We start from the raw sequence: 16327 nt of genomic DNA, 5'->3' as shown, positions 1-16327 counted from the left end.
GAGGTGTTCTTAATGCTGAGTTTTGATAAATTTTGATAGACAGATAATACAATTGGTTAATGCTCCATGGTCTTAAATCTTTGTGCATTGACAACCGCTTCAGAAGAAGAGGAGGAAGAAATTTCCAGTAGTTACACACTTAGCAGTACATGTATCACCAACGAAAGGAAACAATACTTTATTAAGGGACTCTCCTTAACCTCCAGATCTCGCGACCCCCATCACTCTAGACAGCAATGTTCGTATCTCCCGAGCTAAGTGATACTTTTTAATCTATATGGATAATCTTGGACCATGTTAAGTTCAACAAATACACATCTAGCTGTCTCATGTTTTACATGTTCTTCATTAAAAATGTATTAATTATGAATTAAAAGTGGGCCAACAGCCAACATTAAGCATATGGTGGTACGGTCTTTAGGCACTAGCTATTTAGATAGTCACCAATATAAAACAACATCTAATACTGATCCATATATACTGAAGAGTTCAATTGTGAAATATTGAGATATCAGTACCCACAGGCTTCAGAAATACCCGAAACCCTGTACTCTCTTATCTCTGGCCACCATGAAATATTCAAAGACCCCGGTATGGTTATCTGCAAGTTTGCCTAAAATTCTGGCTAATTGCTAAAGGGATCTTACATGTTGCGCTTGCAAAAGAGGCAGATTAATTAAGACTCAATTTTAAAATGGTCTATTAAATTTCGATTAAAAAATATTCAAGAAAACAGTAGATGTACTTTTTCACGACCAAATTATGTGCACTTTGAACTTTAATTAAGGCAGCACAAAATTACTTTTGAAAAGTTGGTGGGACACTCGAAATTCACTCAACACTTTTAAAACTTTGCTGAACGGTGCAAAAGAGACATATCCTTTAGGCACCTGGGCGATTTTTGCAGCGTTATGGGGTCAGGATCGTGTTCTACTTGGTGGACCTGAACACTGAGCTGTACACTGTTACCGAGAGTATATACTTACAGCAGGTAGAATTTTGAGAGGTAAGTAAACGCTATAATTATATAACACGTAACGCAGGAAAGTTGAGTACCTTTTTTGGGTCATTCTCATAACAGCACATGTACTTATCGGTAACACATGATTTACTGTACTTAAAGACAAGGTATCCAATGTTGATGTAACTAGTGCATAAGTAATAAAATGTAACTGCATGAGCCATTAACCAATTCTAAAATGTATTGATGTGACTGTCCGTATAAAGCATCAATAAATCATAAAATGTTTATTTGATGAAAATCCAGTACATATTTTCAAATTAGCTTAAAGTTTCACCAAAACAACCCAAAATCTGAATGTGTAAAACTCGGCGTCCACATGACTGTTATGTTTACCATTCCAAAGAAACATTGATTAAAGAACAAATAATAATACATGTAATATTTTATTGCTAAACACAACTGATTGCATGTCTTCTAGATAACCAAAGACCTATTCTTCCACATTGTTATTATAATGCATATCTGTTTGTTGACCAGAAATGCATATTTGATGTTGAATATCTGTAAAAGTTCTAAAGTACATGTATATTTAAACTTTACCTAAAAATGTACACAAAATTACAGCACCCTTGTTCCATCCAATGCAAGGTATTGCGCTGTTGTGCCTTGTTTTATATCCTGACATCCATGACCACACATGCAATCACTCACTAGACGGCCTATTATCTTCACAAAACAAAATCAGCACAAAATCTCCAACCTAACTGAAGTTATTGAGCGCAATTTTTTTTTTTAATTTTGGCAACAGTGCTTTTGACCTTGCCTGAACTTATAAAGGCAGTACTTACAGAGATAAGCACTTGTTGCATGCAAACTTTAACCTGACATTTCTAAGGAATAAAGTGAACACTGTATTATGTGAATTGGGAATAAGACATCAAACTGGGAATGGACATTATTTTGGTGATTTTCTCAAACAAAACTATTCATTTCATGATCTACATATATTTTTGTAATATATTATCTATAATTTAAGCTTAATAAGAAATTTTCCATGACTTTTTCATTAACAGTGATTGAATTTTTATCATTTAAAGTGTACACAGTTTCATTTCATGAGGATTTTTTTTTTTTTTAATTAATAAAAAATCCAGTTTTGAAGTAAAATCAATTTAAATGATGCTATTATATATGCAAGTATATGTTTTAATTATAATTTGTAAAACTAGATAAATACAACGGATAAAACTGCATATTATGCCGTTTTGGTAAAACACAATTTATTCCCAAATTGATGTCTTATACCCAATTCACATTATACAGTGTTCGTAACATAATGATGCTTAAAGGTTGGTAAAAGTTAAATGTCTTGATCAGTTAATGTTCTTAAAGATCTTGAACACATAATTTATGCTATGTTTTATTTTAATATCTTGTTAAATATAAAGGTATGGAGTAGTTGCATGCAATTCTGCTTTATTGCATGTTAGAGTTATGAAACTTGTTAACCGACTTCACACAATTAGGTACCCTAAACACAGGTGTGAAGTTTCAATTGAATACTGGTACTTCAAACAGTGATATGAAGATGTTGCATGTTTACAGTCACTTAAGCATGATGTGATATGAAGATGTTGCATGTTTACAGTCACTTAAGCATGATGTGATATGAAGATGTTGCATGTTTACAGTCACTTAAGCATGATGTGATATGAAAATGTTGCATGTTTACAGTCACTTAAGCATGATGTGATATGAAGATGTTGCATGTTTACAGTCACTTAAGCATGATGTGATATGAAGATGTTGCAAAGTCTACTGGTACTTCAAACAGTGATATGAAGATGTTGCATGTTTACAGTCACTGGTACTTCAAACAGTGATATGAAGATGTTGCATGTTTACAGTCTACTGGTACTTCAAACAGTGATATGAAGATGTTGCATGTTTACAGTCACTGGTACTTCAAACAGTGATATGAAGATGTTGCATGTTTACAGTCTACTGGTACTTCAAACAGTGACATGAAGATGTTGCATGTTTACAGTCACTGGTACTTCAAACAGTGATATGAAGATGTTGCATGTTTACAGTCACTGGTACTTCAAACAGTGATATGAAGATGCTGCATGTTTACAGTCAAACAGTGATATGAAGATGTTGCATGTTTACAGTCAAACAGTGATATGAAGATGTTGCATGTTTACAGTCACTTAAGCATGATGCAATGCAGACATTTGGGTGAAGAGAATGGCTCGAACAATTTGATGAATAGTCAAGCTAAAAATTATCATAAGTAATAATCTCTTCAACTGGAAACCACGATATGAACAACAGTCAGATCACATACATGTAAACCATAATTATGGAAAACAGATCATAATTTAGTTGTTCATTAAATTTTAACAACAATACAGCCATGATTGCACAAAGCGCTCCACTAAGTACTGTCAATAATGACCATCAGTCGCCTTGTACCAACAGCTCACAGACAGCTTTGTGTTCTATTAAGCAACATTAGCCTCGTTTTGGGAAAACTGGGCTTAATGGATGTGCAGAAAGTGTCAACCCAGATTAGACTGTGTTGACTGCACATTATGTACATTGAGAATACTAGGTCGGTGCTGAATAAAGCAAAGTTTATTTTGCGAGGCTTAGAAAATCTGAACCAGACTGTGTTGACTGCACATTATGTACAAACATTACTCCCACTCTTGGCATAACAAGGCTCATATTATTCTCTCGGCTACATTTTCTTGATTACTCCAAATACCAGTAATGCACCTAAGCGTGATGATTTCAAAACTTTACTTTAAACCTTCTTGATCCTGTTTCAGGCATATTTGACAATTGTTGAATAAAAACAACATAAAACACAACTACTTCATTATATGTCTTTCACATTTTTCATACTGGAATAGATATGGAAATTGTAGCACTGAGCGCTACTTATTTGTTGAAAAAATAAAAGTATTTTGCAGACACTTGACATGAATGTAAAATAGTATTTAGTGTAAGAATAAACATATTATCATCAATTTGTTGAGAACTAACAAGTTATTACCTTTATTCTATTTGACCTTTAAAGTTTAAAGTACTTTGCATAATTTATACCAGTACATTCAAAGTGTATTGACAAAATAAGATTTAATGGTTCACCTCTGTTGTTACAGAAAGAAATACAAGGTAAAAGGAATAGTATTTTATTAAACAATCCTATCCATGCTTCAAAGGAGTGCATACATTAACAGAGATTACCATCTTAAACAATGGTGCATTTTCTTATCATGTCTGTATTGAGCTGAAGTTTTCAACCAGTGAACTTACTTTTACTGGGTAGATAAAAACATGGTTTAAGTAGCAGTTATTTTAGAAACCAATATAACTTTTATTTAGAAACTAATTTATGCTTTTGTTGCTCACCATAAAGATACAATATAAAATTAACAGACACATATATGTACAGCGATTTGTTACTTTCTTTATAAAATACAAGTACAAAGCAATTTCCCAATAAAGGAAAAACTGACCACTGAATAATTTCAAAAAGAAAGAAAAAATGCATCGATTTCGTTCTTAAAGGGTAATATCTGCAAGTGGAAAAATAAAAACGGCACTGAAACTGAGAATTTTAGCAAAAAAAGCATGTGAAAGTTAGATAGGTTATAATTACCGATCTGAAGATTTCTCCACACATATTTCCCAAATGTCAAGGTTTTTCTTCATGCATAATTGGCTACTGCTTAATAAAATAATAGACAAACAGAAAACAATAAACTAAAACAAGAGGACAGAGAGCGCTCACCTTTGCTCTTGTTAATAAAATATTTTATATCATTAATAACAGGGTTTATAATATGTTATTTTACTAACTTATGCAAGTCCATTGCCAAGATATTATTGAGAAAAATGCTTGACCAAGTGTCATGTTGATTGGTAAAAAATGTGCAATTCATTATGTTCCCAGTGGTGTTGTTTTTATCTTGACTGAAGAATTCATTTTTAAACCAACATTTCACAGTTTCAGAATGTGCTATGGAATCAGAACAACAAATGTTCAAATTTTTTTTAGATTTAAAATAAATGTGGATTCTAGTGTTTTTTAAGTTTTAATTTATCAAAAGAAAGACATTGAAGAACCCAGAAGCATTTATTTTCAAAAGAGATGAATTTTTTGCAAGCTCAGTCATTGAGAACAATTTTAATAACAAGTTTTTTTTATAGTTTTGGCAAAAAATGATCACAAGACCTGGTCTATAAGCATATTGAGAAAACTGCCCAACTCCCTGACCTGGTCTATAAGCATATTGAGAAAACTGCCCAACTCCCTGATGAACCCATGCAGAACCATTTACGTACTTGATTATGAATTACACAAGAGTTTCATATTTTTAGAGAGAATTTTTGTTTTAAAGTGCTCACAAGGTTTTCCTTCCACTTGACATAAAGACCTATTTCTGACACTAAATGTCCTAGTTTCAAACTTAACCAATTTTCATAACAATTTAGCAGTAAATGTGGCTTCAATAGCATTTCATATGGTCAATAACAAAGGAAAGAAAAATGGAAACCTCTAAGTTCACTACTAAAATGTTGTGCTCAGGTAATATATATTTATAAAGCATTAAGAAAAAGTGTGATATAAAATCTAAATACTTTGGAAGCATCATGTTGGAAAAGCCATTGGAATGGTTAAAAGTAAAGGTAGAAATAAAGCTAGGATACCAGCATAATGCATTAACCTATACCCATGGCTGAATATCTGTTATAAAAATGTCTAGCAAAGTAAGTTCAGTATCATATAAATACTTATGTTAACTTAAAATTAACATTTATGAAGCATGATAAAGCCAATAAAAATACAAATTAACACTCCTGCATATACCTACAATATGCAACACTTAATATCTAATCTAGCACCACACTTTATATGACTAATACACAAGCCTATTAAATGTTGCTAAACATAGCAAATTTAATAATTCAGAAGGTTCAAACCATATGTACAACACTATATGCAATAATATTGCTTATGACGAGCTATTGGCTGTTATATAACCTGCTTTCTTTGAAAATTTGGCTTAATTTATGTGCCGTAAATGTTGTCCCAAATTAGCCTGTGCAGTCTGCACGTAACTGTTGTCCCACATTAGCCTGTGCAGTCTGCACGTAACTGTTGTCCCACATTAGCCTGTGCAGTCTGCACATAACTGTTGTCCCACGTTAGCCTGTGCAGTCTGCACGTAACTGTTGTCTCACATTAGCCTGTGCAGTCTGCACGTAACTGTTGTCCCACATTAGCCTGTGCAGTCTGCACATAACTGTTGTCTCACATTAGCCTGTGCAGTCTGCACGTAACTGTTGTCCCACATTAGCCTGTGCAGTCTGCACGTAACTGTTGTCCCACATTAGCCTGTGCAGTCTGCACGTAACTGTTGTCCCACATTAGCCTGTGCAGTCTGCACTTAACTGTTGTCCCACATTAGCCTGTGCAGTTTGCACGTAAATGGTGTCCCACATTAGCCTGTGCAGTCTGCACATAACTGTTGTCCCACATTAGCCTGTGCAGTCTGCACGTAACTGTTGTCCCACATTAGCCTGTGCAGTCTGCAAAGGCTAATAAGGAAGGACACTATCCGCTTTATGAAATTTTTCCTGTAAAGAAAGTCCCTTCTAAACATAAATTCATTCTAGGCGGAAAATGTTGGCCCTGATGAGACTGTGAGACTGCACAGGCTACTCTGGGACGACACTTTATGCACATTCATTAAGCCTAGTTTTACCAGAATGTTTCTCATATAATCTCATAAAAGGCTCTTACAAATGCAAACACACAAACTATAAACATTTACAATTAACTGATATGTAATATTCAACAAAAATAAAATGCTCAGTAGAGTAAAACAAAATAATACAACAAAAATCTAACGAATGTTTAACAACAATCAACAATTCATAATAAAACATTGAATTTTATGAAAACATTTTATCATAAAAAGCATACAAATAAATAAGTGGGATCAATAACCAAACGATCTTATGTCCAGGGTTTAACAGGGACTACATACTTGGTATATGGATTTCCTGAACTTGTTTAGGTTGGGAAGAAAGATGCTTTATGAAAAGTCCCCCAGATCATCAATAACACTGCTTTGTCCTGCTTAATTATATTCTCAACCATATCACAATATTACATTATAGATCAATGAAAATATTTAGTTTCACATAAATCAAACAAAAATTAAAGAAATATGCAGCAGGCAAGAAGTGCTAACAGACTCACTAACTAACCATCACTTCTGACACCCCTTCCAATTCTGCACTTTAACCCATTTATGCCTAGTGGACTCTCCCGTCCTTCTAAATTGGATCAATTTATTTCCAAAATTAGGGCTTTTTAGTATATTTATTTCTATATTTAGAATATTTCGTACAAAAATTCCTTTAAGCAAACAGCGCTGACCCTGATGAGACGCCGCATCATGCGGCATCTCATCTGGGTCTACGCTGTTTGCCTAGGCCTTTTTTCTAGACGCTAGGCATAAATGGGTTAAACTTTGTACGTGGTAACTAGCCAACCAACAAATAATTAAGATAATTGACACCAATTTGTATTGCAAATGATGGAGTGGTCCATGCTCCCATTATCGTTCCTGGAGCATTTGAATGATCTTTCCAAGTACCATTTCTTCCTGGAAAATTGACTCACAAGTATCATTTCCGGCCAACAGGCTTTTGATACAATCAAGTTGAAACTAAACCTGCATGTTTTATACAACAGAAATTCTCACAATCAGGTGAACATCACCTACCGAACCAGAGGGGGGGGGGGGGAACCACTACCCAAACTAGGGAGATCACACAGGGAAGAACCAGACACACTGAAACATGCGAGATCAATATGCCAACATCTCGGAACACAACATAGGAGACATACAGAGGTCAAAAATGCTCTTAAATGCATTTGAACAGTTTCACCTTTGAATAATTACAGCATCTATAAACATATAATTTCACTACCTGAAACAATGACGAATAATAAAAAGAGTGCCAAACTGTCACAAGATACGCCCGTTTGAAGGTTTGGACACCATGCTAAATGCTTGAAATGACTAAGTGACGTAGTGCTCTAGTTTTTGACCCGGCATGACCCACATTTGAACTTGACCTAGATATCATTAATACACAGCTTCTGACCAAATTTGGTGAAGATCAGATGAAAACTACTTCAATTAGAGAGCGGACATCATGCTTAATCCTTAAAATGCACTCAGTGACCCCGTGACCTAGTTTTTGACCCGGCATGACCAATATTCGAACTTGACCTAGATATTGTCTAGATACAACTTCTGACCAAATGTGGTGAAGATCGGATGAAAACTACTTCAATTAGAGAGCGGACACCATGCTAAATGCTTGAAATGCACTAAGTGACCCTGTGACCTAGTTTTTGACCCGGCATGACACATATTCGAACTTGACCTAGATATTGTCTAGATACAACTTCTGACCAAGTTTGGTGAAGAACGGATGAACACTATTTAAATTAAAGAGCGGACACTGCTGTGGCCGTCGCCGCCCGCCCGCCAAGATGAAACTATAATACGTCCCGTTTTTTCCAAAAGGGCGTATAATAAAAAAACAATTAAAGATGATAAATTTCAAAACAACAAAAGTGATCCAGCACCATTGAATTCACACTTTAAAAAATATATTCCTATAAGCCACTTGAACAGAAGAGAAAAAGACCAGTACCTCACTGTTCTTACCGTAATAATTTTAGCTATGAAATCATTTTATTAAAAAAACTTGAAAGCAAATGCCAGTTTGTGCTTGAAACATTGTTAATTAAAGTGTCATTAGCCCATGAAAATAGCATTAATAACTTGAAGTTGTGACGGTAGTAACAAATAACCCCTGTTGCCAAATGAAGTAAAATCTAGTAACTTGTAACTTACTAATAAATACTTAAAACTTAATAAAACTTTGGACCCTGTGCCTTAATAGTTTTTCCTCTGATGCATTATTTGATTAGGTTTTTAAAGAAAGACTATAACATATTTAACAAGAAGAAGGCCTGAAAGGCCCAAATCGCTCACCTAAGATACAAAGGAACTGACCTGTTCTGTGCAGCCCAAGATATCATTAGAACAAAAGTTCTGACCAATGAAAAGTGAACTATAAATGTAACGTTTAGAGTGCAAACAAGATTTTACTATATTGTCAGGAAAAATGCCACGCTCCCTGGCTGTCATGTTTTTCAACCAACTTGAACCATTTTGAACTCTCCCAAGATATTATAGGAACACATCAATGTTAGGTAAAAATGAAATCATGTAGTGTGGGTGTGTTGAGAGCGTTCAACAATAACACCCATGCAAAGATCAAAGATATTTAGCAAGCCATTTTGTGTTAACCAAAACTTTGGACCTCCTAAATTAGTCCAAAAGTAGGTAAAAGTAAAGGTCAAAATGGGGTCAGCTGATGTGTGCTGATAGTGTCAAAAACATCATCCATGCAAGTATCAAAACTTTTAAGGAAGCGTACATAATTGGTGTTCTATGAGACACGTAATTTTGGGTTAATCTTGAGTGGATGAAAGAACGCAAAAACAAATGAACAGAGAAGCCTTTTGCTGAAGGCATATAAAAGGAAATAACTTTTGTAATTTTTAACATGATCAATAAATTGCACATGCACAACTTCATAGCATAAGGAACACTCTAAGCCAGTTAAATTGACATATATTGAAGAGTGTTGGAGAACCTCTCCATCCAGACGCCCATGGTGATTTCAATATCTCCCTAATTACTTGTATGGGGGTTCAATAACTATATGTTATCATTAAAATGTTGATTTTCCACAAAAAATGTTAAATCTTCACATAACAACTAAAACAGTTTCAAGATTACATGAAAATATCTCATATACATGGGACACATTCTAAATTTTACAAGAATATCAGTGAAACTGATGGATGCTCCCCGATGATGTGCTTTGTCAATCTATGTGTTAATAACCACCTAAAAAAATATATTATTTGCCTCAGTGACCTTGATCTCAAACCTCATCAAAAGGTAGAGGTCCATGCAAGGTACCTACATGCTAAATATGTAAGAGATTGGTAAAATATTGACGGCGCTATGAGAAACTGTAACAAAATCGTGATAGAAAAATCTATTCTTAGCCTCTGTGACCTTGACCCCAGTGACCTCAAACCTTCATTAAAAGGTAGAGGTCCATGAAAGGTACCTACATGCCAAATATGTAAGAGAATGGTAAAATATTGAAGGCGCTATGAGAAACTGTAACAAAATTGTGACGGAAAATATATTATTGGCCTCGGTGACCTTGACCCCAGTGACCTCAAACCTCATCAAAAGGTAGAGGTCCATGCAAGGTACCTACATGCCAAATATGTAAGAGAACGGTAAAATATTTAAGGCGCTATGAGAAACTGTAACAAAATTGTGACGGAAAAATCTATTATTAGCCTTGGTGACCTTGACCCCAGTGACCTCAAACCTCATCAAAAGGTAGAGGTCCATGAAATATAAGCGATCGGAAAAATATTGAAGGTGCTATGAGAAACTGTAACAAAATTGTGACAGAAAAATCTATTATTAGCCTTGGTGACCTTGACCCCAGTGACCTCAAACCTCATCAAAAGGTAGAGGTACATGCAAGGTACCTACATGCCAAATATATAAGAGATCCGTAAAATATTGAAGGAGCTATGAGAAACTGTAACAAAAGTGTGATGGAAGGAAGGAAGGAAGTAAGGAAGTACGGATGTAAGGAACTTCAAACTGGCAACTATATGCTCCCCGAAAATTTTCGGGGAGCATAAAAACTAATGTTCAACAATATAGACACTACTAAAATTAAAAAATCTTAATTTCAGTATTAATTTCAACCAATTTTTTTTTACAAACAAGTATGCAGCAAACCATATCACCAGAGCTGTATTGCACATGCAAAGTGTAACAACAAATTAGTGGGATATATACATGTATAGTGACATATCTATATGCCATTAATTGCTTTCATTGTCTAAATACAGTGCATAAACACACACCAATAAGCCAGTTTACAACAATTTACAAAAAGTTACCAAAAAATACACAACAACACTGGCCCCATACTGGATTCAAAGGCTTAAGTGGTCTAAAGACAAAACATGCTGCCTGTCAAAGCACGAACATTCATACATTTCATATAAAAACTTCTTCAGACTATACATGACCAAAATGTCTCAAACCGGCTGATAAACATTTACTGGTATTTGATTTTCAATACTACACATCATCATTATATTTGCGAAGTGCTTTTCAAGTACTCATAATATTGACCAAAATATATTTAATCAAATGTGGCTGCTTATTTTGTAATTTATAAAGCACTTACAGCAAGCTTTAATTTAAGTGGTATAAACATGTATTTAGAGGTCTCATGTGGATTGCCAGATAGATTTCTTTTTTTTTTAACAAAAAAATTCTACACGCACACGAAAAAAATGCATTAACACTTTATTTGAATCCCATTAATGATGCAAGTGCACTGCTTTTGGATAGAACAGTATTTTCCCACTTATTTGGCTATACAAGTCTAAATTGTTCTGTATGACACAGCAACACTTCTGGTTAATATACATTGGCACTTTCCACTGATTCTCATATATATATATTGCTCTGGGAAAACTGGGCTTAACACATGCACCCTAAAAATGTCATCCCATATTAGCACAGGATAAACTGGGAAGACACTTAATCAACATGAGTGAAGTCCTTTTGTTTTTTAAAGCGCAGCTTATATATATACATAGTAGATTAAAACACAACGACTCAAGCACTGCCAGCAGCTGGACCAACAAGCAAATGGTTTTCTTAACAACAACAAGGACAATAAACTCTCCTTGACAGAACAACATTCATGAAATACAAATCCAACATTCATTAAACAACCCTGATAAAATATAAGAGGTATATGTCTGCCAATATCAACTAAATTATCAGTTCAATATGTTGTAACAGATGCATGCATGTACATGTATTCAAAGCTTTAAACAATACAAGTTCTCATACCATTACCATGTACTAGTATTATTTGAACAAGTACAATAACATTCAGAGAAAATGTCAATATTAAAGCCCACACTTTTGGCATGATCGTAATATACAATTTTAATTCTGTCATATAATTATTTTGTATAACCTACATTTGGTAACTTTTTTTTGCTGAATGTTTGATAACAAAGCAACTTAATCTAAACTTTTAATGTTTGCAGGAAAATAAAAAAAATCTTTAAGTATGACCTAATTAAAACTGTTTATAAATACACATGTATATAGTCATAAGTTAAATTGTTTGAAAGTCATGACATTGATTTATTCATTTAACATGTTTTCATGCAAACAGGATGCAAAATGCAAATACAATAAATAAGTACATTTCCAATGGGAGCTAATTCTGCACTTCACCAGGTAAATATAAGTGTGTAACATATATCTACAACAGCAATTTACCATATGTCTAAATATGCAGTAAAGTCCCTTGATAATATGAAAGTGTGGGCTCTCAAAACAATGTAATGAAAATGTCACGATAAATGGCGTGCTTACAAAAGCTATAGCCACACCAATTTTAACACAATGGCACTCAAATTTTAAGTAATTATCTCTAAAGACTGCTTTAAAACTTAATTTTTATAATGATATTTATTTTAACTACATACTTTGTCAAATAAAATGGACTTGTAACTATAAGATTGAATAACAATTACACATGTATTATAGAACATAAACTTTAAAAATATCTATATAAACACCAGCTAAATTACCCACAAATCACATACAACACAGAGTTGTATCAATGCTTAACATTTCTACAATTTAAACTATTAACATTTAAACACAGAAAACATCTTACGTAAACTTTTCTAAAAGAAAAACCAACATTTCCTCATTCAAAGAGCTCTAAATCCACCTTTTTTCTTAAAATATTTCCCACACTGTCTTCTGCAACAATAGTGACACTTTTTGAGTCTTTTGGAAGGTTCTTGAGTCTCGAGGCCTTCAGCGTGAACTCGAGCGGGGGAGTCTGAGACAGGTACTCCCAGTGCTGGAACACCACACCATCTGGCTCACTACGTAGCTCAACCAGCCGGAAACCGTAACTGCATGTGATTCGAGACCTAAAGATTTATTACAATATTTTGTCACTAAAATATGACATTAATCATGCGAAGATTGTTCCTATGCCATATTAATTGGAGTATTGCAATAATTGTTCTTAGATATTTGGGTTGTTTATGTTTCTGAATCCATTACCAGCATCACCAGCACAAACACCATCATCATCATCATCATCATCATCATCATCATCATCATCATTGTGCATCAACATCCTCATTACAACTAGACTGTAAACATGGTTTTAATAAAGCGTATAAGAAAAAACTGCCTCGCCCCTGGTTGGCAATGTTTTTCAACTAACTGTTACCATTTTAGAACTCAGCCGAGCTATCATAAAAACAAATGTTCTGACCAAGTTACATGAAGATTGGACTATAATTGTGACTTCTAGAGTGTTAACAAGGTTTTACTATAGCCGTATAAGGAAAACTGCCACGGCTCCTGGTGGCCATGTTTTTCAACGGACCGGAACTATTTTCAAACTCAGCCTAGCTATAATAAGAACAAATGTTCTGACCAAGTTTCATGAAGATTGACTATAATTGTGACTCTATAGTGTTAACAAGGTTTTACTATAGCCATTTTAGGAAAACTGCCTTGCCCCCTGGCGGTCATATTTTTCAACGGACCTGCACCATTTTCAAACTCAAATGAGCTATCATTGAGACAAATGTTATGACAAGTTTCATAAAGATTGGACTATAAATGTGACTTTTAGAGTGTTAACAAGGTTTTACTACAGCCATATAAGGAAAACTGCCCCGCCCCCTGGCGGCCATGTTTTTCAATGGACCAAAACCAATTTCAGACTCAGCCTAGCTATAATAAGAACAAATGTTCTTACCGAGTTTCACAAAGATTGGACTATAAATGTGACTCCTAGAGTGTTTACAAGGTTCTACTATAGCCATATAAGCTAAACTGCACTGTCCCTTGGTGGCCATGTTTTTCAACGGACCCAACCCATTTTAGAACTCAGCTGAGATATCATTAGAACAAATGTTCTGACCAAGTTTCATGAAGACTGGACTAAAAATAAGACTTCTAGAGTGTTTACAAGGTTTTACTAAAGCCATATAAGGAAAACTGCCTCGCCCTCTGGCGGCCATGTTTTTTAACTGACTGAAACCATTTTCGAACTCAGCTGAGATATTATTGGGACAAATGTTTTGACACAGTTTAATGAAGATTGAATAATAAATGTGACTTCTAGAGTGTTAACACTCTTTTTCTTTAATTTGACCTAGTGACCTATTTTTTTTACCTCAAGTGACCCAGTTTCGAACTCGACCAAGATATCATTGGAACAAATCTTCTGACCAAGTTTCATGAAGATCAGACAATAAATGTGGCTTCAAGAGTGTTAACAAGGCAAAATGTTGACGACAAACGATTCACGACGGACAAAAGGTGATTACAAAAGCTCACAATGAGCACGTTGTGCTCAGATGAGCTAAGAACAAGCAAAAGGCAATAAATCCGCAAATACTGATAACAGTGTTGAGGTTCTTTTACTCTGCACTGCATCTGAATGTCCTTTACCAATGTGCAAAACTTTATTTAAAAACTTTCGGTATAAGTGGGTTATGCAACGTACAAGTAACATGAAGTGGGGATAACTCCTAAAGGTAGATTTGTGGTATCGGCACTACCTCTCAATCCCGCTATGATGATATGAAGTTTCATTTGAATGTCTTCAATTCTACCTAAGTTATACTCCACACAAGAAGCAGGACAGAGTTACAAACAAAAACATGGATGATGCAATTACTATATGCCACTTCAATTAGCCTAAAAATACACTAGCCATGTCACAGATAAGAATCTCCACTGACACATTATTGGATAAAAACAGATGGAACAAACATAAATTAAATTAAATCAGTTTAATAACATAGCAATCTGACAATAGGTTATAATCTGGCTTATACTGTATTGAGGTAATATTCCTTCATTTGCTTCAATGTACAAATTAAGGTTTGAAAAAGTTTGAGCAGGATTTTAGCAAAAACAGTGAAGGAGGAATTTACAATACAAAATTCTGCAATGTGCACTCATTGTTGGACCCAGTTCTGATACATACCCTGACATACAGATGTGCTTCTTCAAATCTTGTGTGCTGAACTTGTTGAACCATCTAATAAATTATAACACATGGATATCAAATCAAACACAATCTGCAAATCACATGAGCAATGAGCATACAATTATAAAGATTGCAACACTTTTGTAACACTTTTATTATACCATTTCCACAAATTCTTTTAAACAACAGGGCCTGAATGGCCCAAAGTCGCTCAACTGAGATACAAAGGAACTTACCTGTTTTGTGGAGCCAATATATCATTAGATCAGATGTTCCCACCAAATTTCATGAAGAGTAAACAATACATGTAACTTTTCGAGTGCTAACAAGGTATAAGGATAAATTCCACACCCCTGAGGGCAATGTTTTTCAACAGACCGGAACAATTGTCAAACTCACTCAATTTATCATTTAAACAAATGTTTTTACCAAGTTTTATGAAGATTGAAAATAGATGTGACTTTTAAGTGTGTTATTTTTTTTTAGTGACCTGATAATCAATAGGGGTCATCTGTGAGTCATGATCAATATACCTATGAAGTTTAATGAACCTAGGCATAAGCATTCTTGAGTTATCATCCAGAAACCATTTTACTATTTCAGGTCACCGTGACCTTGACCTTTGACCTAGATACCTGAAAATCAATAGGGGTCATCTTCGAGTCATGATCAATGTACCTATGAAGTTTCATGATCCTAGGCATAAGCGTTCTTGAGTTATCATCTGGAAACCATTTTACTATTTCGGGTCACCGTGACCTTGACCTTTGACCTAGTGACCTGAAAATCAATAGGGGTCATCTACGAGTCATGATCAATGAACCTATGAAGTTTCATGATCCTAGTCCTATGCGTTCTTGAGTTATCATCCGGAAACCATTTTACTATTTCGGGTCATCATGACCTTGACCTTTGACCTAGTGACCTGAAAATCAATAGGGGTCATCTACCAGTTATGATCAATGATCCTAGGCCTAAGCGTTCTTGAGTCATCATCCGGAAACCATTTTACTATTTCGGGTAATCATGACCTTGACCTTTGACCTAGTGACCTGAAAATCAATAGGGGTTATCTGCGAGTCA

General features: G+C 34.7%; 1 protein-coding gene and 2 long non-coding RNA genes across 5 annotated transcripts in view; all 3 read right to left on the bottom strand.

Annotated features, from left to right (window-relative positions):
* Positions 1–1722: 1722 nt before the first annotated feature.
* Positions 1723–3794, bottom strand: LOC127855771 (uncharacterized). The gene is made up of 2 exons (XR_008037729.1): positions 3137–3794; positions 1723–3066 (listed from the first exon to the last, which is right to left on the bottom strand). It is a non-coding gene; the product is annotated as an uncharacterized LOC127855771 (long non-coding RNA).
* Positions 3795–4151: 357 nt separating this feature from the next.
* LOC127855737 (uncharacterized) lies at positions 4152–6155 on the bottom strand. The gene is made up of 2 exons (XR_008037664.1): positions 5256–6155; positions 4152–5213 (listed from the first exon to the last, which is right to left on the bottom strand). It is a non-coding gene; the product is annotated as an uncharacterized LOC127855737 (long non-coding RNA).
* A 333-nt stretch (positions 6156–6488) lies between these two features.
* LOC127855404 (uncharacterized) overlaps positions 6489–16327 on the bottom strand; it is a 38557-nt gene continuing 28718 nt past the window's right edge. For all 3 annotated transcript variants that reach the window (XM_052390937.1, XM_052390946.1, XM_052390956.1), the window contains exons 7-8: positions 15242–15295; positions 6489–13157 (exon numbers count right to left, since the gene is read on the bottom strand). In XM_052390937.1, coding sequence (XP_052246897.1) covers positions 12926–13157; positions 15242–15295 — 286 coding nt within the window. In that variant the 3' untranslated portion in view covers positions 6489–12925. The remainder of the gene's footprint in view (positions 13158–15241; positions 15296–16327) is intronic.

This window comes from Dreissena polymorpha, chromosome 1 (genome assembly GCF_020536995.1).
Source record: "Dreissena polymorpha isolate Duluth1 chromosome 1, UMN_Dpol_1.0, whole genome shotgun sequence".
NCBI classification, from domain to species: domain Eukaryota; kingdom Metazoa; phylum Mollusca; class Bivalvia; order Myida; family Dreissenidae; genus Dreissena; species Dreissena polymorpha.
The sequence above is the reverse complement of the archived record's forward strand: the minus strand, read 5'-3'. Positions and strand labels throughout refer to the sequence as shown.